Below are 22,091 nucleotides of genomic sequence, written 5' to 3'. Positions count from 1 at the left end.
TTAAGTACTTCCAAGAAGAACCATGAGCATTGCTCAAGAGTTATGTAATCAAGAGAAAGCACAAACAAAAGTGTTGCTGTTGTAGATGCTTTCTAATAATGTGCACTGGTTTGGCTTCTCTGAGATCTTGAGGGAGGCTGTTCCTGACTGGACAAGAGTGTTTAGTCTCTGAGGAGATTATAATATCTCAGAATCAGAACCGTTTATTGCCAAGTACATTACACATGCAAGGAATTTAACTAGGTGAATGGTGCATAACAATAATCAATAAGCACAGTGCAATAATCAAGACATAATTTAAAAATTAAAAATATCAAATTTACAATAAAATATGGTAAACAAACATAACAGTGTGTTAAAACAAGTATATTATAAAAGTGTATTTTAACATTGAAAGGATGTGAAGGGTGTGTAACAGTCCCGGGCTTTGTTGATGAGCCCAACTGCAGATGGGAAGAAACAGTTTTTGTGGCGTAAGGTGGACCGCAGCCTCCTGCCAGAGGGAAGGGACTCAAACAGTTTGTGTCCAGGGTGAGAGAGGTCGCCTAGCCCTCGAGTGAGATATTGTTTCTCAGAACTCCATAGTTTGCTACTTATCCAACACACTAAAAATGGGTTAGCGGCATTTGAGTTATGAACTACAAATGTATGGGTGGACTGACCCTTGGCCTTCATTGATCCTTGAGAGCTGTGCTGAAAGGGTTAAACATTGTGTAAGACATCGCTCCTCCCTGCTCAGCTAGTCTCTTGGATGTAACAGGAGCCCTGTATTTTCCATTCTGCTCTCACTATGGCTGCATGGCTGTCCCGGAGTGTGGTGGGAAGGAATGGGAGCTGGCTGCTGCCGTGCCCTAATGCCGTGGCCCGGGTCTGCTCCAGGGGGGGGAGAGGCCCATCCTCTGCCCCGGAGGCCCTCTCTGCGTTCCAGGACAAGCCTCGGACAGTGGAGGACCTCCCACATGTCAGCTTCTTGGAGCTACTTTACAGGATGGTGTTTCAGGGTTTCTACAACCGTTTGCACGAACTACAGGTAAGCCAGGTGTCAGTGCACTGCATGGTTTCTGGATGCCACACATGCATATTCAGCAGGTCTATGCCACAGTGATGCACCATTGTTTTAATCTACATGCGTTTCCAGAAAATCCGTGATGAGGAATCTTGGGTGCAACTTTGCTTTCTGTAAAAATTCTTGATGATTTACTTCAGGGATTAGGGTGTGCTATGAGTGACTGTATTTCCCAATAAAATACATCAGACAAACTGCCAGGCTGGCTCTATTACCTTTGTTCCCATGGTAACCTTCAGATAACAATAGCCAGTCTCGGCTGGCCCTCACAGAGGAGAGGATTGTTTGCAGGACTACTTTTTGCGAAAAGACCGGCATTTGGTCACACAGTACATTTGATTAATGGGACTAATATTCAAACATTGATTGATTCTGACGTGTTGTAAGCCTTCATGGAGCAGCAGCTCAAGTTGTTTCCTTCTTCTTACCTCCTGCGTTATGAGATTGCTAGAACACAGGTTTCTCTGTTTACTCACCTTTCTTGCATTCACTTTGCCTACCTTCAGATCTATGAGAAGCAGCTATATGGGCCCATATACAGAGACGGACTGAAGTCAGTTTCCGTGAACACTCCAAAGCTGCTGGAGGAAGTCCTGAGGAACGACGAGAAGTTCCCTAGACGAGGAGACATGACGACGTGGAAAGAGTATCGTGATATGAGAGGATTTGGCTATGGGCCTTTCACGGAGTGAGCCTGCCAAATACTGTATTATGTGCTCAGAAATGCTCTTTCACCATTTTTCCTTGTCTAAACAAGAACTTGAAGAACTTACATAAAGGCTTTCCAGGGCAAAGTCCTGTCATATGAGAGGGACGTATCAATGGTGACCTGCTAGAGACTGCTCTCAGACTGTAAAGTTGATGTTTGCATCACCAACAGTCATTGCCTATAGGGTTTGGTTAAGTGAACAAATACATTTCACACATTAACACATTTAAAATCAAATTATGTTTACAAAGTCGAGTCAGTATGGCAGGGAACTAGAGCATGACCGATAAGTCAAACGTGGTTCCCTGTCCTGTTTGCCCCGAAAACTAGTCTAAACTGAAGTTTACATCCAGCCAAATAGCAAAAAGGTTACTGCAGGTAGCCTCCCGGGATGAGTGGGGAGGGAAATACCAATGGCTCTTTGCTGCCTCATGAGATCCAAACAAAGCGTTTTGCATAGTCAAGAATGCTACAATAAGTATTACTACTGTTTCTTGACGCAGCATGTCAAGACTGGAGGCCACGATCATCCCTAACCCCACTATCCCAAATTTCATACGTTCTCATCTGATCAGATGTGGGACAAAATAATCTCAACTAAATGTCCACTTTGTCCCTTTTTCTGGGCTTTCAAGCAAATAACCATGTTTTTTTAAGATGTCAAACTTTAAAATCTTGAATATCTGTCTTTATTTTTTCAAAACCCCAGCATCAGTCAGGCTACAGAGGCTTGATAAACTTTAACTTACTGGTTAGTTACACTTTGCTGACATTTGGCTTTCCTTCCCAAATCTACAAGCCAAAACGTTATGAATAAACACTGGTTCAACCATTTTCCTACAGGAAATTTCCAGGAAAAATTGGTTAAAAAAAGCAATTGGTTACACAATTATTTGCTTATGTAAATTTATGTAGAATCATAAACTACAAACATTTTAGATAGCCGATACAAAATTAATGAATCAATTAGTTTCTTATTTCAATTACTCTGCTGCTATATTAAGGCCCTGACTTTGGAATTTAACACCTTTAATGTTATGACCTTTTCCTACTATTACAGGTCAAAACATCTGTGTACTAAGAGGACCATTCAAGTCGTGTTTAAGTTCATTTGACCTCAGTTGATTGTTGCTGTATTTGTGTCCACATCACCTGAGATCAACAGGAAGAAATGGTACATGTCAGAAAGACATGTCCCTTTACACAGTTTATCTTATATACATTTTCTTTTAATTGAAGAGACACCAACTTTTGTACTTTACTGTAACATTACCAACACAACACATTCATTTAAAACACATGGCTAATACAAATCTCACATGTTTGGAAACCTGATTAGCGTTGGTTTTGTTTCTCATTGTGACTGTATATCTGTTCCCAGGGAGGGGGAGACGTGGTACAACCTGAGGGTGATGCTGAATAAGCGCATGCTGCATCCGAAAGACTCTGCACAATATGATGGTGTTATCAACGACGTGGTTACGGACTTCATCAAGAGGATCTACTTCCTGCGTCAGCACAGCCCGACGGGAGATTTGGTGACAGATGTGGCCAATGAGCTGTATCACTTCTCACTAGAGGGTATGTAGACAACTTGTACATGGTGCATGCTCATTTAAATAGTGTGCACTTATTAAAGTGGATGGTGAAATCATTCAAATCAAACCGTATGTATACTGGTATTGATGAATTAAATGGCCAGCTTGTAAGATTTGGCGGCATCTAGCGGCGAGTTTGCAGATTGCAACCAACTGAAACTTGTGGAACTACAGTGGTCGACGCGAATGGCCCTATCTAGAGTCAGTGTTTGGTTTGTCTGTTCTGGGCTACTGTAGAAATGAGGCGGACTCTGTGAAGAGGACCTGCTCTCATTCTAAGGTAACAAGAACATAACATGTTCATGTGATTACACACACAAAAAGAAAACATACTTAATCATAGTATAATCCATCTCTGCAAATAGGTGTGTCTCCCTAAATGCTACACACTGGCCCTTTTAATATTACAATTTAATTAACACGATTTCATTCCGACGTCTGTTTTGTTACTTGTTGTTGTTTGAGTTCTTGTATTGAAGGAGAGCAATTTAGCAGACAGGTTCTCTGATCATATCTTATCCTAAATCTTAACCTTTGCCACTCAGGTATTGCCTCCATACTGTTTGAGACGAGGCTTGGGTGTCTGGAGAAGGAAATCCCTGCCGGTACACAAGACTTCATCAATGCCATAGCCCAGATGTTCTCCAACAACCTGGTTGCATTTATGGCACCCAAGTGGAGCCGCAGTCTGCTACCCTACTGGGGGCGCTACATTGCAGGCTGGGAGGGTATCTTCTGCTTTGGTGAGTTGATTTCTGTTTCTCGATAGCACTTTTACAAGCAAAGTGTATTCTGAAATAAAGTGTGACAAAACTGTGGACATAATGCACAATTGTGTTCTTGTTACTGAAATACGTTCATTGGTCAATATTAGGATCAATACCAGTATCAGTATTGATCAACTCTCTTTTACAGCAATAGTTAAACATTTTGGGAAATACGATACCGTTCAAAGGTTTGGAACCGACGCCAACCTCTCGGGTCTGAAAAGTGAAGCCAATGCTGAAATGCCGTAAACTTGCATTCTTTCTAATGGCCATTAGGGGGCGACTGCTCTGGTTGTAAAAATAAGTCAGATTGTATAGAAGTCTATGAGAAAATGACCCTATTCTCACTTGATTTATTGCCTCAGTAAACATTGTAAACATGACATTATGGTCTCAATCGCTAGTTTTGAGTCTTCTTCAAAACAGCATATTGATTTAGTAAATTATGGTCCCATTTAGAGTGAAATAGACCATAAAGCAAGATATGCTTTAGGGTGTGTCATGCTCTAGGTATGCTCTACTCATGTGTCATGTCTGGTTTCACCTCCTGTCTTTGTGTGTTTTCCCGCCTTTGACCCACCCTGATATGGGGGCAATTGTGGCTAAGTGGATAGCAGGGCCGTCTTTCAATCAGAGGGTTGGCGGTTCGAACCCCGGCTCCGACTCCGCTAGTCGCATGTCGATGTGTCCTTGAGCAAGACACTTAACCCCAAAATTGTTCCCGTAGTTGTGCCTACGGTGTAGAAATGTGATAGACTCTGAATTGTAAGTCGCTTTGGATAAAAGTGTCTGCTAAATGACTGTAATGTAATATGTTCCACCTGTGTCTAATCCTCACGCTCTCCTTGTCTGTGTGCTTTCCATAACCACAACATTACCTTTTATTTTACCTATAAAATCAAATAGAAACGGTTTTAATTTTCAATTTTGTAAGAGTTTATTTTTCAGAATGCTAAAATGCAGCACTTCCATTTCTGCACCTATTTTAGCTAAAGAGTTGATTGACAAGAAGATGGAGGTCATTCAGCAGCGTGTGGACAACAACCATGATGTGGAGGGCGAATACCTAACATACCTCCTCTCAAACACTCAGATGAGCACTAAAGATGTGTATGGCAGCATCACTGAGCTTCTATTAGCTGGAATGGACACGGTGAATGTGATACTCAACCATATGTAATTTATGGGCCTGCTTCCGATTGTTAGAAAAATTTCCTCGGACCTCCTTCCCAAATGAAAAATGTGTGACAAATATGTTATTCCTCCGTTAGCTGTAATGACCAAAATCAATATTCTGCTTACCCTAACCCAGCATCATATCCGAATTGAAAGCGCCACCTTGAACAGATGTCAAGTAAATTTTAAGTACATTGTGCTGATAATGCTTCTCTTTTACTCTGTACTTGAAGTAAACATTTAATTGCAGGACTTTTACTTTGCGCTATCAATAGTTTTACCATTAATAGTTATGAGTTTTACTTCAGAAATTCTATTTTATGTATGGCTTCTTCTATTTCCACTGCCAAAACGAATAGTCCTCGTTAGAGAAAGGGTGAACACTGTAGAATACGGTGACTCATTTTGAATACATCTGATGCTATTCCTGGTTCTCAAAAATGACATTCTGAAAATGCATCATCGTAAAATGTCAAAATATAAACTGGACCGCCACTCAAATTCCAACATTTCTCTTATGCATGTATGGTATGCATCTCTCTGCCTGTTTATTTAATGACATGTTTTTGCTGTCAAGACCTCAAACACCCTCACGTGGACTTTGCACCTGCTGTCCAAGTACCCTCAAACCCAGGACAGGCTTTACGAAGAAGTGTCCACATCGGTGCCAGCGGACCGGAGCCCCTCCGCTGCCGAGGTCACCCGGATGCAGTATTTAAAGGCTGTTGTCAAGGAGGCCCTGAGGTGAGGCTGGTTAGAGAGGTTATGGTGTTCAACTTCCACAGAAGCCATCACTGCTGTCAAAGCATGGCCCTAGATTTAAGGGCCCACTTTTTTCCGTATCGAAACATTTCACGCCTTGTCTTCTGTTTACATCTCTTACTTGTCCTGCAACAGTCCGCAACAAAAAAACAGCCTGAACCAAATGAAATGATCTATTCTTGTTTCTCAGGATGTACCCTGTGGTTCCTATGAACGCACGGATCATTGCAGAAAAGAATGTTGCCGTTGGTGGATATCAATTCTCCAAGAAAGTGGGTCCGCTTTTCTTTTTTTTTTTTTCATTAGACTTGTTCTACTGGTTTTGTGTGTACTTTTGTCTCGTCATTTTATTGCAAAGATCAGAGTTTCAGCATTTCATCTCTCGACTGTTGTTTCCCCAGACCCCTTTCACGTTTTGTCACTATGCCATCAGTCATGATGAGGACACATTCCCAGAGCCGTTCACGTTTAAGCCAGAGAGATGGCTCCGTGACGGTCGTGAGAGGCCAAACCCTTTTGCCTCCATCCCCTTTGGCTTCGGAGTGAGAGGCTGTGTCGGTCGCCGGATTGCTGAGCTTGAGATGCACCTGGTTCTGTTTCGGGTAAGCGACAAGTGGGAAAACCTCTTGCAGAATCTACGTACTGTAATACACATGATTTGATGTAAAACTTCATGCCATCAAACAACAGTAAAACACTGCTTTGAAAGTAGGCATACTGTGATTCGGGCTCTAGCAAGCTACGATATCAGTGAAGCATTTCAGAGATAGCGAGAAAATGTTGCTAAAATGCTCTGTAGATCTGCGGGGAACTGGGGTTTGTCACTACGAGTGACCGCTTTCACTTCTGTCATTATACATTAATTCACACCGTCATTTGAACCATTGTTGACATGAAAATATTGTTTACTGCAGCTTTAAAGTCAAAAGTGTACGGCCATTGCTGTGTTATTAATGCAACAAAAAGGCCATTGTGTTGATATGGCCTTCAGTCAGGTCTAATAATGAAATGACTTCAATAACATCATTGTTTTGCCCCTCCAGGTCATCAGGCAGTTTGAGATCAAACCAGACCCCAACATGGGAGAGTTGAAATGCATCAACCGCACTGTTCTGATACCAGACCAACCACTAAACCTGCACTTTGTGGAGCGAGGATGTGGAAACGCAGCTTGATTTGCAGATTTCTTTCAATGAAAATGTTGCAAATGAATGAAAAGCTTGTATTTTTAAGGATGTCTGATGTATTAAGAGAGCGAGACAGATTTGGAACTTTTGTTATAACAAATGCAAGTAAATATAAAATGCACATTATTGCAAACATGTATTTTCTTTTGATAAAATATGCTCTATATCAAATGCTCTATATACAAAAAAAGGACATCACAAAGTTACTTGCCATTCAATATTTTAAAGCAACTGTGGAACCACTGAGCACTTCTGGAATGTTCAATATGCCACATGTCTGACCATGTGGTTTCACTTTTAACGCACAATAAAGCCTTGCACTTTTTGTATTCAGCAATAATACGAAGCATTGCCGCACTTCAATAAAGACGACGTGATGTATCCGAAGAGCAATCTCTTCTTCTGTCCGTATGTAAGAACAAATGAATGGAATATATATATATATAATGCCAAATTTGTGAAACTGTGCACGATCTAGTTACAGATAACACGGGAAACCGAGAACAGATCTGGTTCAGGTTCAGATGGCTGGAAAGCAAAGGCATAAGTCTCATTGACAATGTGTCAGGACATGAGTGGAAATGTGTGAGTAGTAATACTGCATGGCTGATTGGGGAAAGTGGACACAGGAGACCAGTGGATGACAGTCAGGTGGCTGGGACAGGTGGAGGAGTCTGAGGGCTTTTGGTGGATGGATGGAGAGTGGCGATGCAGGAAAGCTGCGGTAGAGAGAAGTAGCTGGAGGCAGAGCGGGTGAAATAAACACAACTACGACAAGCATTGTGACACTAACGCTGTATGTCTTTTTTTTATTTTACACACAAATACATATTTTTAAAATATATTTTTCATGTTATAGGTTTCTTTAAATTTGTTTCTATTATGATTATTTGCTTTTGCGTACTTTGGCAACAAACACCAATGCCAATGTATTGTATCGTAAACTTGATTCTGATTAATATCAATTATTAAATAAAAAACTTTTCAATCGTCCTTTTCTGTAATATATGTGTGTGCCTCGAGGAAGGTAAGGGAAATGTACTTTTTTACTCCAGTACATTGCTCCCGTAGCTGTGCCTACGGTGTAGAAATGTGATAGAATCTGAATTGTAAGTCGCTTTGGATAAAAGCGTCTGCTAAATGACTGTAATGTAATGTAATGTAATGTAGTCACTGTTCAGATTACAATTGTACATAAAACATATTGATCCGCTTGAAAAATTCCATGCATTACTGAAGATTACACCAGTGGTTCCCATTATTTTTGATTTCTAACCAATTACCAACGCAGCAGTGTCTCGCTGGGATTCCTGTTCACGTTTCAGATGTTTACGTATTGTGAGCAGTTCCACAAAAGAGACATTTTCCTCCTAAACTTCTCATATAGCTTAATTGAAATAGTTGGTCAAGGCGGGAAAAGTGTCCACAAGACAAAAACTGATTTGTGTAGCAGAACTCTCATTAATCATCTCCCAGCCCCCTCAGATGTACCTTGGGATCATCTAAAGCAGGGGTTCTTAACCTTTTTGACCTCGGGGCCCAACTTTTCAAGTACAAAGTGTCCCGGGGCCCATTCAAATATTAACACTATTAGTTTAACTAATTGATCTCACTCTTGGTTTGATTTGTATTCAATAACTATATTGTTACCTGTTCAACTCCACCCCTATTTTGGAGCAAAACCGCCTAAAATGACATACCCAAATTAAAATGGCTGTAGCTTCTGAACCACTGTGACTATATGCATCAAAAGTGTCAGAAAACCTGTAGGTCATATAGAAACAGAGCAGTGGGCCTTTGGAGTCAGTAAAAATTTAAGATTTTTGTCCGCATAAAATAAAAAAATATCTTTCAGTATAAATAACTGCATGTGGCTGTATCTGTACAGGTAAATGACAGTATAGGGCTGTAACTACACTATCAGTGAACAACTGCCTCAAATTTGAAGAAGATTGGACAAAGTATGACGATTCTACAGTGTTTCTTCCATGAAGAGATCCAGGCGGAGCTCTAAAAGGATATTTGGAGACCCAAATGGACACATGGTAACCAAATGATATTCTGACACACTAAAGATGTTTCTCCCTTTATATTTTGATATTATATTATTTTCCTTTTATTTTTAGCCTTTGCAAATTGCAAAAACTATATATATATGGTCGAAGACGTGGTATGTAAGTATTGGACTTACTGTGCTACGACTGAGCGCACGGTCGACTAAGAGGGTAGCTCAGTTATGCAAGGTTATACGTTGGTTGACGGCTTATAGATGAGGAAGATAAGGTTTGTAGTTTAAGTACTAGCGTTTTCTGAAGCTACTAGCTCCATGGTAACATCCGCTAGCACATTGTTGGGTCTGTAATGTGTCTTTTTCCGTCCAAATGCTGCAAGATCCGACTTGCAGCGGTTATGGCAACTTTGGAGAGTGTGTGTTTGGGCTCCTTTTGTGAAAAATCCATAAGAAATGAAAGAAAATCGATGATTTCTTTGCAAAGATGAGGGTTTTGGGCATGCTGGGATACCAAACACGGCCATGTTTTGTGACGTAGTTTGCGCAAGCAAGCCGTAGGAACGGAACGGAAGGGGAGGGGATCGAGGACGCCGGCGTCCTCGCTGAGTTGAACAGGCAAAATCCTTGTCAAATAAATGAGATGATACAATGTGATGATCACAAAGACATTTATTTATCATGTGTATGTAAACCTGCATACACAACAAGAAGCCCAACAGGCTTTCCCACGAGCGTTGGATGTTTCGTCGCTAGGTGTCGCTTTATTTTTGAAGGCTTCAGTGCTTCATTTGATAGCATTAGCCCACATTCCACACACTGAAAGTGTTAAGAAAGTCAGGATTGTACTTGCGCACACATTTAAACTTTTTTTGGGGGGGGGGGGGGGGGGGGGGGTATGGCACCACTGTCGTCTTCATTTTTTCTAGTGGTTAAATTGTGTAATGTTTATTACTCATTAAATGATTTAACACTGCTGCCCTCTAGTGGTTAAATCGTGTAATGTTTATGATTCATTCAATGATGTAACACTGCTGCCCTCTAGTGGTTAAATCGTGTAATGTTTATGATTCATTAAATAATTTAACACTGCTGCCCTCTAGTGGTTAAATCGTGTAATGTTTATGATTCATTAAATGATTTAACACTGCTGCCCTCTAGTGGTTAAATTGTGTAATGTTTATTACTCATTAAATGATTTAACACTGCTGCCCTCTAGTGGTTAAATCGTGTAATGTTTATGATTCATTCAATGATGTAACACTGCTGCCCTCTAGTGGTTAAATCATGTAATGTTTATGATTCATTCAATGATTTAACACGGCTGCCCTCTAGTGGTTAAATCGTGTAATGTTTATGATCCATTAAATGATTTAACACTGCTGCCCTCTAGTGGTTCAATCGTGTAATGTTTAGGATTCATTCAATGATGTAACACTGCTGCCCTCTAGTGGTTAAATCATGTAATGTTTATGATTCATTAAATTATTTAACACTGCTGCCCTCTAGTGGTTAAATCGTGTAATGTTTATGATTCATTAAATGATGAAACACTGATGTAACACTGCTCCGGTCTGTCTTTGTTCATCCTGCATCTCTCTGTTCTGTTCTTTAATGTAATGTTACTGGAGCGACGGAGCCTCTCCCAGCTGTTAGCAGACTGTTGTGCTAGCAAGCAGGCTCGCTCGCGAGCTGTACCCAGCATGCAGTTCGGCGGTGAAATTTTATAAATGTACAATTATTAGTGTTACCAATTGTTTATGTGTCACAGACTGTTGTGTGCTGTTGTGTTTTTCTCTGTTAAAGAGCATTAGTTGTGGGTTGTTAATTGTTGTGTTATGAAGTTATGACCATGACTAGGGTTCCCTCTCAATACATATAAGACAACTAGCGCTGACTGCTGTGCATTAGCAGCAAAGAATACATTTAGCTGCCTGTTGAAAGCAGACAACAGTTGTTTTGGCTATGCACCGGTATAATGGTGTGTGAATAATTCATATCATATGGGAAATTAAAACCGTTATACTGCCCAGCTCTAGTCTTTATTATAGTTTGGACAATTTTGTACCAATATTTGACGGGCCGGATTAAAAAGCCCAACGGCCGTAGTTTGCCCATGCCTGGGCTAGCGGCTAGCTGAGTGTCTTCTTCTGCTTATTGTAGCTTGTTAAACAACTGACTGACGCATTACCGCCACCAGGTGGTGGGAAGATATATTGTAACTGAGCGTCTCATGGAGAACAGTAATATCTCTGGTGTCTTCAATTGATAACCTATGCGGTCCCGCGGCCCTCGCGGCCCACAGGTGCAAAACTGAAAGCCCTCTAGGTGGCGTTCGCGGCCCCATGGTTAAGAATCACTGATCTAAAGGGGCCGGACCCCTATGTTGGGAACCTCTGGATAAAACTAAGTAGTTAGCTCCAACAGTAAAATGCTGCTTAAACAACGATGCATCAGTATTAACGTTGTAATGATGTCATACAATAATACATAAGTCGCAGAAGGCATTTTTCAATTGATAACCTATGCGGTCCCGCGGCCCTCGCGGCCCACAGGTGCAAAACTGAAAGCCCTCTAGGTGGCGTTCGCGGCCCCATGGTTAAGAATCACTGATCTAAAGGGGCCGGACCCCTATGTTGGGAACCTCTGGATAAAACTAAGTAGTTAGCTCCAACAGTAAAATGCTGCTTAAACAACGATGCATCAGTATTAACGTTGTAATGATGTCATACAATAATACATAAGTCGCAGAAGGCATTTTTCCTGCAGAACAAGTATTTTTTTCTTTGATACTTTAAGAAATTCTTTTACTGATTATACTTCTCTACTTTTACTTGAGTAGGATCTTAAATGAAGGATCTATTTACTTCTTCCACTGGAAAAACTATAAAATAAAGACTCATTGGAACTTGAATTAAATATAGACAACATGTCACTCAGCAGGGGGCAGCATAATTGCATGCAAAGAAAAAAATAACCCGTGAACTTCAGTGCTACTCAGACCACAGGGATCCCTGCACAGTGTGCAAGGACTGATCTCAGTCCAGTTATTTGGTGACACGCTGGGACTGGAGGTCACCTGTGAGCCCAGGCCACATGGGGACACCAGCTGATGTGAAAACACAAGAGAAAACAGTTGTTTTCATCCACACTGTCTGAGACCAAATAATTAAATTGTAGAGTAGGCTGCGCAGTATTTTGTTGTATTTTAGGGTGTTAAACTGTTGGCACTTGTGTCGATACCTTCTAGTTTTGAGTGACAACCTGGACCACCAATCACAAAGCCACATGAAAACACAAACGTAAAGGTGTGTGAGAGAGAGAGAGAGAGAGAGAGAGAGAGAGAGAGAGAGAGAGAGAGAGAGAGAGAGAGAGAGATGCCAGACCGACTGCGCACATTCGTCGCCTGTCTGAGCGAAATAGATTCGCAGTAAGCGCGCCCGCAGAGGAGGAGGCGAGGAGGACCGAGGCGGTGAGGGTTTGTTTAGTTTGAATGGGTTTGGACGTGTGCGCTCTGGGTTTGCTCGGATGGGATGCACGGTGAGCTTCATCTGCTGTGAAGAGGACTTTCTGCAAATGCCTCTTTGCCAATATGAGGAGGAGAAGAAGAAGAAGAAGAAGAAGAAGAAGGAGGAGGATTGCCTGATAAAGGTAAGAAGAACGAACTGCTGGCAGAACCTCGAAAGTGGCAAGCGCGTGCAGACACGAGTGGGCGTCAAAACACGGAGCTGACAATAGAGTTCGTGCAGACTGTAGGGGGGCACCTGGGGGGCACCTGCGTGTTTGCACAGGATGTTTTTGGATATTTTTATTTGCATGTTTATGCTTTATAATCCAACTGACTATCTTTGTGTCGGACATGGATTCAGATAAGAACTTTCGACCTTTGGTCCCACTTGACAAACTCAACGTAAAGAGTTTATTGAGTCCTCAAAAATACGTACACACTCACTATCAACAGCAACGTTTCACCCAGTTCACAGGGCGCGCAGGAACACAGCCGGTGGTTGTTACTTGAGTAAGAAGCAGCAGCTTGTTCACAGCCATCAATCCAGGTGGCCTGTAGCTGTCGTGTGTCTAATACCTGCTCTGACGTCAGCCATTCACGCTGCCATTCTGTGGGTGAATGAGGTAAACTATTCACTGCAATGAGCGCCAAGTCCAAGTTCAGCCATGCTTGCTCTCCCCAAGACAAAACGCACAGGGCTCATCAGCAGTGACCCTACCTGTACTGCTGTAATGGAGGTAAACCCTGGTGTGCTGGTGTGTCAGTGGTGTGTAGCTGTTCAGTTACATGTGTATAAGTTGTTTAACATAATAGTGCTTTGCAGGGAGAGACTCTTGTTTCAGTCCCTGTGGAATGTGGTCAATGACCTGCACTGACTTCTCTGTCTGACCCTGACCCTCACTTCTCACAGCGGACCAGTCAGGGTTGCTTTCTTATTTAAAAAACAAAATGTGCCCATGGCTTGTGCTTATATATGAATCCATACCCATCAGAGTTAAATGTCACACTTTTAAATACATTTTAAAAAGTCCTCCAAGCATTGTAAGTAGATAAACAACACTTCCACCGCCGACTCGACTCCTCCGATAACAGAAAAATCTCCAGTTGAAAATATGCCATGTGATGTGGTCATGTGATCTTAAATAAACCCCAGGCAATTATTTGATCCTAAAGGATGCAGAAGTTTTTTTTCTCCCCCATTCAGGTAATATGATATTAGTTTGGCCGTATTAAAGGGCAAGTGTGTAGCAGAAATATAATATTCACAACTATGTTTTCATCTGTGTTTAATCACCTGAAACTAAGAACTTTTAGCTTAGATTGAGCCCTTCATACCTACACAGGGAGCGGGTCCTCTTCACGGAGTCTGCCGTGTCGCACCGCCATGTTTCTACCGTAGCCCAGAATGGACAAACCAATCACTGGCTCTAGAGAGAGCTTTTCACGTTTTTACGATCCCTGAAGGCCACCGTAGTTCTCCAACAGCTTGTGAAACTGCTGTAGTGTGAGCCACAGAGGTCCTTTGCCCCCAGAGTAGTGCTCTTACGGCAAGGATGGCCTCTGAGCGAGGCCAACTGTGTTACTACAGTTTTGCATTAGGTAGCTAACGTTACCATAGTCTTGGAAATAAAGGAGGGAGAGCGGAGGGGTGTTCACCCAACTTTTTCTGTGTGACGTACCCCTGCAGCCACATCAGATGGGCTTAAGTACCCCTTCATCAACACCATCCATCTCGTTCCCAATGCGCTCATTTGCGATATTATTTAATATTCTGATCCTGGACCTGTCGATGTTTGAGCTTAGTCTTTTTCTCAAGAGGTGGTCTTGTATGGACCCTGAGTCTGAAATAAAGTTTGATTGATTGATTGAATGTACCTGGTAGTTTATTAGCTATTGAGGCAAAAAAATACTATAGTTGAAATATCCTATTTGGCCGTGCATTTGTATCCTAAATACAAATATGTCGGTATATTCTTTTATCCAACTGTTTTTCTTATCTGAGCTATTTCACAATCTTTCCTGTAATACAATATTAACTGCATAGCTGGAGTACAAATACCCCTGGTTTGGGATCACTGTCCTAGATGCCCACAACACAGATCTATAAATACTTTATATACATATACCAGTATAGTTCCTGTGCTGCTGGGAAGTAACGCAAAAGAGACACTTTCCCAGATATGCTGAGTTGTCTTGGGGGCACAGACAAACAGCTGGCGCCGAGGGGTGTAGGGCTGTGGGCGCATGGACAGCTGTGGGAAACGGATGCCCTGACTCCAGCCAGCAGAGCTGTGGTTGAAGTATTAAAGTGGTGCTAAAGTGTTGGAAAAAAAAGGTCACTCAAGGGAAGCTGCCAAGTGTCAGTCATGCTCAGTACAAACAGCCCCTTATGATTTCAAAAAGGACCATTTCAGAAGAAGCTAGAAATTGTGGTGCCGGTCACAGCTGTTCTGTATGGCCCAGCTGAAGAAAGTAGGACTGGTGGAACGCACTTCATAATCAGAATGTTGTCATGCTGATACTTGTGTCGGAGGTGTGCTCAGGTGCAGATTGAAATGCTTCCTGTCATAATTGCTCCTCGTATATGTGTGATGCTTATGGTTTGTGTCCCAGAAGAAGAAGAAGAAGAAGAAGAAGAAGAAGAGACTTTGGCTGTTCCTGTCAGCAGCGCTCAGGGAGGCCCAATTGCGCAGAACTTTTGAAGAGCGATAACAATCAACCAGAAAGTAGAACCCTCATGTAAAACCAAAGATCACAGCCAAGTCTTTGAACCAGATGAGGGGGCCTTGAATATGCTTCAGAAAGAATGTGCGCTTTGTGTTTTACATCTAAGGGTTGTTATATAATGGCGGTACATGGGCTGACAGACGGAACCCAATCGGACTGCAAAGACACTTTTGCAAGAATGGCATTAAATAAGGATAATGCATTGAACTGTTGGTGCCGGCACGGCTTGCAAACCAGGTCAGGGACACCATGGAGAACTACCCTCTCACAGCCATGTTCAGTTCATTGTTTTAGTTCTCTTCTTCTGTATGACCGAGTCCCAAAAGCCTTTGCTAACCGCCCGATATGAAACCTTGAGCAGCCGCTCCCAGCACATGAGCGCAGAGTAGCTGATGGTGTTCCCAGTGTCAAGTGATGAGTAGCCCGTCAAAAAAAAAAGTAGCTGGTCAGCGTTTCTCTCGACATGAAATGGTCACTGACTTTGTATGTCATCGCGCAGAGCACACCCTAGAGTTCAGATATTTGGCAGAGTATACGGCTGGTATAAATTAAGAGTGGATTGGGTTTATATTAAGCACGTGTTGAGAAATGTTGTACCCCATTGCAATCCCCGTGTTGCGATGTCTGCCCTGGTGTGAGTAGGAAATAGCTTTCCAACATGCTGGCCACATGAACCTGATAAGTGGACAGTATAGCTAACACACACTAAACTAAGATGGTAAACATTATGCCGGAAAATTACCTGGACGCTAGTATTATCATTGTGAGCATGTTAGCATGCTGATGTTAGCATTGAGCTCAAAGCACCGTTGTGCTTATGTGCCGCTGGCGGAGCCACTTTGATGGTAGTGACTCTTCTTAATGTTTACACATGCACATATTATATCCAGTCTAGGGTATGTATCTTTTTGCCAGCCCTCAGCGGGATCCAAGTACCCGGCAGACCAAACTGTCAACATAAGTAACACTGATGCCTGTCACGTCCAGCTCTCTTACTGCCCCGTACCTGAATTCCCACCAAAGTGTCAGGCGGCAGGCGGGGGCTTTCCTGGGGATTTGAAGATTTTCGATAAAAGGTATGCGGCGAACTGAAAGTTACCTGCCTGCCGCCCCATATTGCATTCCAGCGGATGCTTTAGCTGCGGGAAAACAGTGCGCCCTTTGTGCTGTGTCTCTGGGGAGGCCTATCATTTCAGTCCGACCTGCCGGCACTGACCTGCACATGGGCCGCAGAACAAGACCCTCTCTGTGTGTTCCTCTGTGGAAAGGTGCCCGGTGTGTGCTTGACCCGGTGAGAGGGTTGTGATGCCTCAGCAAGGTTTAACCCCGGTCATTTTACCTTTTACTGCCCGTGCGCACAGGAATTTAACCTCTGGGGGACATTTGTGCATTTTGTTTCAAGAGTAGGAAGCTTCTTTGAATAGACCCATTCTTCACATGACTGGGCAGAATTTGCTCACTGGATTTTACTTGGTGGCGTTCTGTGGAGGAACCAGATAATAAGCGAAGGTATCAAAGACACTGCGGGTTAAGTTATTGTACCTTACCCTGCATCTGTCTGTCTTGATGTGGTAAACCTCTCCCACACGCTGCTCCCAGCAGGTTAAACCAGCTCTGACCAGCGAATATCATTCGCATTATTCTCCTCCAAACTTCCCAGTAACTGGATCATTTGATCTAATTACTTAATGAGAAACATGTGCACAATCATGAAAGTAAAAAAAAAAAAAATACACGGAGAGAAAGAACAAAAAAATAAAAAGTATGAAAATAACTGTTTTTAATCTGCTTTTAAACTTCGGATGCATTCATGATTATGTATGTATAAATATATGTCAGTGTTATTAAAAAGCCAAGGGTGTAGGTTTCGTTGGTGGGGGCACATATTAAGTGGGGGTCTGGGGAAGGTTTGACTGTCAAACACTTCATATCCTGCGATGTTGTGAATTTGTATGCACCAATTTATGTAAAAGAAAACAAGAAATTCAGGCGGCAGGTAAAAATACAATGAAATATAATGCAGTAACGCTCTCAGGCATTCTGGATTGCTTTCAAATATGTATTCTCCCGGAGATCAACTTTTCTCATTTCGGCTTAATTAAAATATTAACATGAATCATTTTGATTGATATGTAAAGACTTCTGCTCCTGTTCAAAACTTTTTGCACTTTCAAAATATATCCCACTTCTGTGTTCTCTAATTCATGACATTTTGAGAATAGAATTGATAGTAAAGATAAGAGGGTAAAAAAGTCAAAACATTTGAAGATAAAATCTGCTTGCCCTGTAGTCCTCTGCTGCTATGGTAGTATCCCCTTCAGACCGTTGTGTTTGCTGCAGGGCAGGCAGTAGAGCAACGGATCGGAAGTATCGTGAAACGCCACAATATGCAGCTGTTCACACCAATGAGCTGAGGAGTCTTACAGCTGAGGAAAGAAGCTGCTCTGTAGTCTGGTGGTACGACAGAGGATACATTTGTATCGCTTTCCAGGCGGCAGCAGGGTGAACAGGCTGTTACTGGGGTGGGTGTTGCCTTTTAATATCTTTTGGTCTCTGCGCAGGCACCTCACCTCACCGATATCAAAGCAATATTTACGCATTGCTATTGGAAAAGTTATTTCAGCTCTTTAAGATGAAAAAATACAATTCAAACGTAATGCAAGAGACAAATTAATAGAAACTCAGTCAGTTTCTTTTTTTTTTCTCAGTTGGTTGACATAAGCGCCAGATAATGACCTACACATCCTGACCTTTAACTATGAAAATATCAAATGTTGTGTTAACATACATAAGTTTATTTGTGTTGAGTATTCCAAAATGCTGTCCAGGAATGTAGATGTGTGTGTTAAATTACAACATTTGAGAAGAAATCCTTGACAACAGCTAGCATGCAATTGTGTGACAATTTGAGCCTTTTTATCCATTTTGGAAGTCAACGCCTCTACTTTCAAGGCCTCGTGGTGAAAGGATGTGTGAATCCGATGAGCGGATATGTCTTTTCCAAACAGCCTTTCAAGGCATTACCGATGTAGTGATGCGTAACGTTGCCCACAAAGCCTGTGGAACCAGAAGATAATGGGACACAAAACGCGTTCATTGAGCTTCTTAAAGTGTCTTTAATTCACTTGGCAATGCACAGTGGATAGAATGACAGTCAGAATGATAGATTAAGGCACAAGGCAACTGTATCCCCCCCCCCCAAAGTCACGGTTGTGCGCCCCTTTTCTTGGAATGTAAAGCGGAGGTCTAACTTCCACCTCTGCCTCAGACCTTGCGGCATCGGTGCAACATAATACACTCCGTTTAGCCCCATACCATACAGCCTCTGTGGCTTTGTGCGCCCGTGAATGTGGGCCTTTATGCTGCAGTTTTGTTGATATTTCTCCTACGTGTGGGGGGGGATTTTCTTGTCTTCTCCCTAATACTTGGCAAGCCGATGTGGCATTTGCTCTTGGCAACGTCGAAATCTCACAAAGTCTCACTCTGGGGGCCTTTGTAGCCATTCACAACACTTCCGAGTGATGGACAGGGAGCTCGGCTCTCCCAGGTCGCATCCCTTTCGCCTCAAAATGCGTCATTGTGGCCCTTCTCTTTTGACGGGGTCTTTTTCACCAAGGTCGGATGCCACAGGGCTCCGAGGGTAATTACTGTGACAGTGGAGCAGAAGTTAGGCTGGGCTACCCAGGTCGCCCAATCATGTTTTCATCATCGGGAGAATGTTTTTCTTTGCGGACGTAATAAATCCCCCCTTTGACATGCTGCATCTACTCTGAATACACACAGGAAGAAAGACCCCTGTTTTTTTTTTCTCCCTCCATTTTTTCACCAATGCTTGTAACAAGCTGAGGCAGATCATTGTTGCTAGTTCGCCTTCACTGCTTTTTAAAAGGATAGGTTTGCACACTTAGACATTCCACTGTGGAGGAATTTCAGAGGTATTTGCAGTGGAATGTGAATACTCACTGGACTGGGAGGGGAAACGGGATGAACATTATGAATTGCAACCATAAAGCGTCTGATAAACACTGTCACAGGCAAAGCTGTGTAGATATTAAAGCATTCACTTGATTGCGTAACATTTGGCTGTGACCAAGGCATTGTGAACACATTAATATACTTCTTTATTAGTGTTTTTGGAGTAACAGAACTCTTCTGTATTTTTCTGTCTCCAGTGTCTTAAATACAACACAGGGGGACACAACAGTTGATTGTGAAAGTTTGCCATGCAGTTATTATTAGTAGAACAGGAGTAGAAACTTGATAGCCCTCCATTAAAAAGAAAGACAAAGAAAAACAGAACGGCACATGTTGCCGTCCTGATTCCTGTTAATGAGAGCAGGAGTGTCCCATCCTAAGCACCAGGCTAAGGAATCTTTAATTAAATCACACTCTCGGACCCGATGCTGCACATGTGTTGCACGCGCCTGAAATCCTACACAAGCGTCACCGGCGTGCCACACGTTAATATCGTATACAAGGGTTGGGAGTTTATTTACTGTACCCTCCCAAGGCTGTCTTCACACTGAAAATATACGTATTCTATTTTATTCTCACGTGTATATAAGGCGATAAAATGATATGTAAGATGAGATGATGGGAATTTGTCTACAGATTTAGTTATATCTTTTTATACTAAGATGGTGATCCCTGCAATCTGGTTGCATTAGTCCATTAGGCAACGCTGTAAATCTGTGGGCAGGGCTGCTTTAGGAACGCATTGGATTTAGCTTACAGGTTTTTAGGATCAATGTGAGGAGGAATCGTGATTTTTCAGGTATTTTAATGTTCGTTTTATCAGTGTGTTGAAAAAATGTTGGATTATGGATTAGTTTTATTTCACTTCTAATCTATACCTCATGGTTTTGAGGTATGAAATCAGTATATACCCCAAAGTGAACTGCGGGCTGCTGAACACATGGAGGAGAGGACAGGAGAGGCTGTAAGTCGAGGTTGTAAAAATGTGGAAAGGTTAATATATATAACACGTGGAGCCTCCATTTTGTTCCCCATTTTTAAAAAAAATGTTGGATTTATAGATTCCATTGTTAGCCAATTATTGTAAAAGAAATTATCAAAGAAATTCAACTTGCGTTTTTTTTCTTTTTTATGATTTATGGCATTGTAACTGTGTTGTACTGCACAAAGGATATTTTTGAGTTTGCTCTACTTCTAACCATGATTGTGCTGTTTCCAAAGAGGACCTTATACATCACAGTGAAAATCAAGGCTACAGTGAGAAAAATGTGACAGGAGCTAAAGGTCAAAGGTGTATGCCTTTTAAAAGTACAGGCTAACAATTTTTTTCAAGTCTGTCTTAAAGATAGTATGAGTAATGTATTTTCTAAACATTTTTCATTATATTTGTAACTACAAATTACAACCAACAGTAACTTCCATTTAACATGCACATGGGGCATGTGTGTACAGTTTTAAGAAAGAAAAATCATCACTCACCATGGATCACAGACATGACTTGTATTCATTCAACACAAGTGACAAAAATATGATCATTTATATCGTTTACATTCATTTACATAATTTGTAATTTATACTATGCCCATGAATTTTTGATGCAGATACTGATATTGATATTTGAGACTTAAAAAATTGGCCTATATATATATACTGTGTATATATATATATATATACTGTGTATATATATATATTCAATTTTATATTCATAGGCTACTTTGTGGGGACATTTTATCATTGAAAAATAAAGTTGTCAGTGCTTTTTGGTGGACAAACTATGTCATTTCCTGTTACTCATCTGCTGACATATATACCAATACCAATATATCAGCACAGACATAGGTTGGTTTATCAGTATAGCTCTTGTGTCATGCTGTTTTCACTCTGTAAAGTTGTGCATGGGACATAGTCAACCGTATTTAACAGCCTCATTATAAACACTCCCCAAAGATAAGCAGCAAGCAGGATTGAATTACAGCAGCAACAGGGTATCGGGCATAAACAGACATAGTTTCTGAGGTTCTCCATGGACTTTCCCAGACTGTAAGAATAGCATATTGGATTACCTAAATTGAGGGGTTTTACCCTTTAAACCTTTTTTTTTTAACATTAGAGCTGTCATAGAAGCTCTGAGAACATAATCTGCTACGTCTTTGCCTTCTGCGTGCCTGTCTACCTTGGCAAGCCTCCTTCATGACATGACTCTGAAAATAGCCTGAATACCTCGGCATCATTGTATTGTGTTGTCAGTGTCTGTTTATAACTGTGTAGCAACTCAGCTTTGAGGCTAATGTTTCCTTGGCTATTCATTTCTAGACATTAAGACATACAAGCCTTTAATTAGACGCAGTATTTGCATTGTAAATTATATTTATTCGCGGGGTTGAGCATACTCAGAATGTTTTCACTGCTATGCTTTATCTGTCCTGAACGGTTGGGCTCCTTTCATCAGAGATTACAGTAATGGATTCAACAGTCTGTGGTGAGATAAAGTGCCTGCCTTCAAACAGTATTAGATGAAAGCTGTTTTTAAAGGCGGCATTATCAGTTAGCAGCTCCATCTACTGCAACACTGTTACTTTGACTTCACTGGATAACGTTCCTTTCTCTG

General features: G+C 41.7%; 2 protein-coding genes across 2 annotated transcripts in view; both read left to right on the top strand.

The window, feature by feature from the left end:
• The first annotated feature begins 790 nt into the window (after window positions 1–790).
• On the top strand, window positions 791–7,253 carry cyp27a1.1 (cytochrome P450, family 27, subfamily A, polypeptide 1.1). The gene is made up of 9 exons (XM_076105646.1): window positions 791–1,030; window positions 1,573–1,754; window positions 3,157–3,356; window positions 3,919–4,116; window positions 5,130–5,293; window positions 5,894–6,060; window positions 6,269–6,350; window positions 6,480–6,680; window positions 7,122–7,253. The coding sequence occupies exons 1-9, from the start codon at window positions 791–793 to the stop codon at window positions 7,251–7,253; spliced, it is 1,566 nt and encodes a 521-aa protein (XP_075961761.1).
• Window positions 7,254–12,763: 5,510 nt separating this feature from the next.
• tns1b (tensin 1b) overlaps window positions 12,764–22,091 on the top strand; it is a 155,740-nt gene continuing 146,412 nt past the window's right edge. The window contains exon 1 of the mRNA XM_076102898.1: window positions 12,764–12,924. Within this exon, the coding sequence (XP_075959013.1) occupies window positions 12,802–12,924 (123 nt within the window). The 5' untranslated portion in view covers window positions 12,764–12,801. The remainder of the gene's footprint in view (window positions 12,925–22,091) is intronic.

The sequence above is a fragment of the Anarhichas minor genome, unplaced genomic scaffold, assembly GCF_050575085.1.
Source record: "Anarhichas minor isolate MPS153535 unplaced genomic scaffold, ASM5057508v1 ptg000004l, whole genome shotgun sequence".
NCBI classification, from domain to species: domain Eukaryota; kingdom Metazoa; phylum Chordata; class Actinopteri; order Perciformes; family Anarhichadidae; genus Anarhichas; species Anarhichas minor.
The sequence above is the reverse complement of the archived record's forward strand: the minus strand, read 5'-3'. Positions and strand labels throughout refer to the sequence as shown.

What these genes read in the sequence shown, in the direction of transcription:
- cyp27a1.1 (XM_076105646.1), top strand. Translation starts at nt 791, where the DNA reads ATGGCTGCATGGCTGTCCCGGAGTGTGGTGGGAAGGAATGGGAGCTGG. An exon ending in GGAGGGTATCTTCTGCTTTG is followed by an intron (nt 4,117 to 5,129) that starts GTGAGTTGATTT and finishes CACCTATTTTAG; the next exon opens with CTAAAGAGTTGATTGACAAG. An exon ending in GTTGTCAAGGAGGCCCTGAG is followed by an intron (nt 6,061 to 6,268) that starts GTGAGGCTGGTT and finishes CTTGTTTCTCAG; the next exon opens with GATGTACCCTGTGGTTCCTA.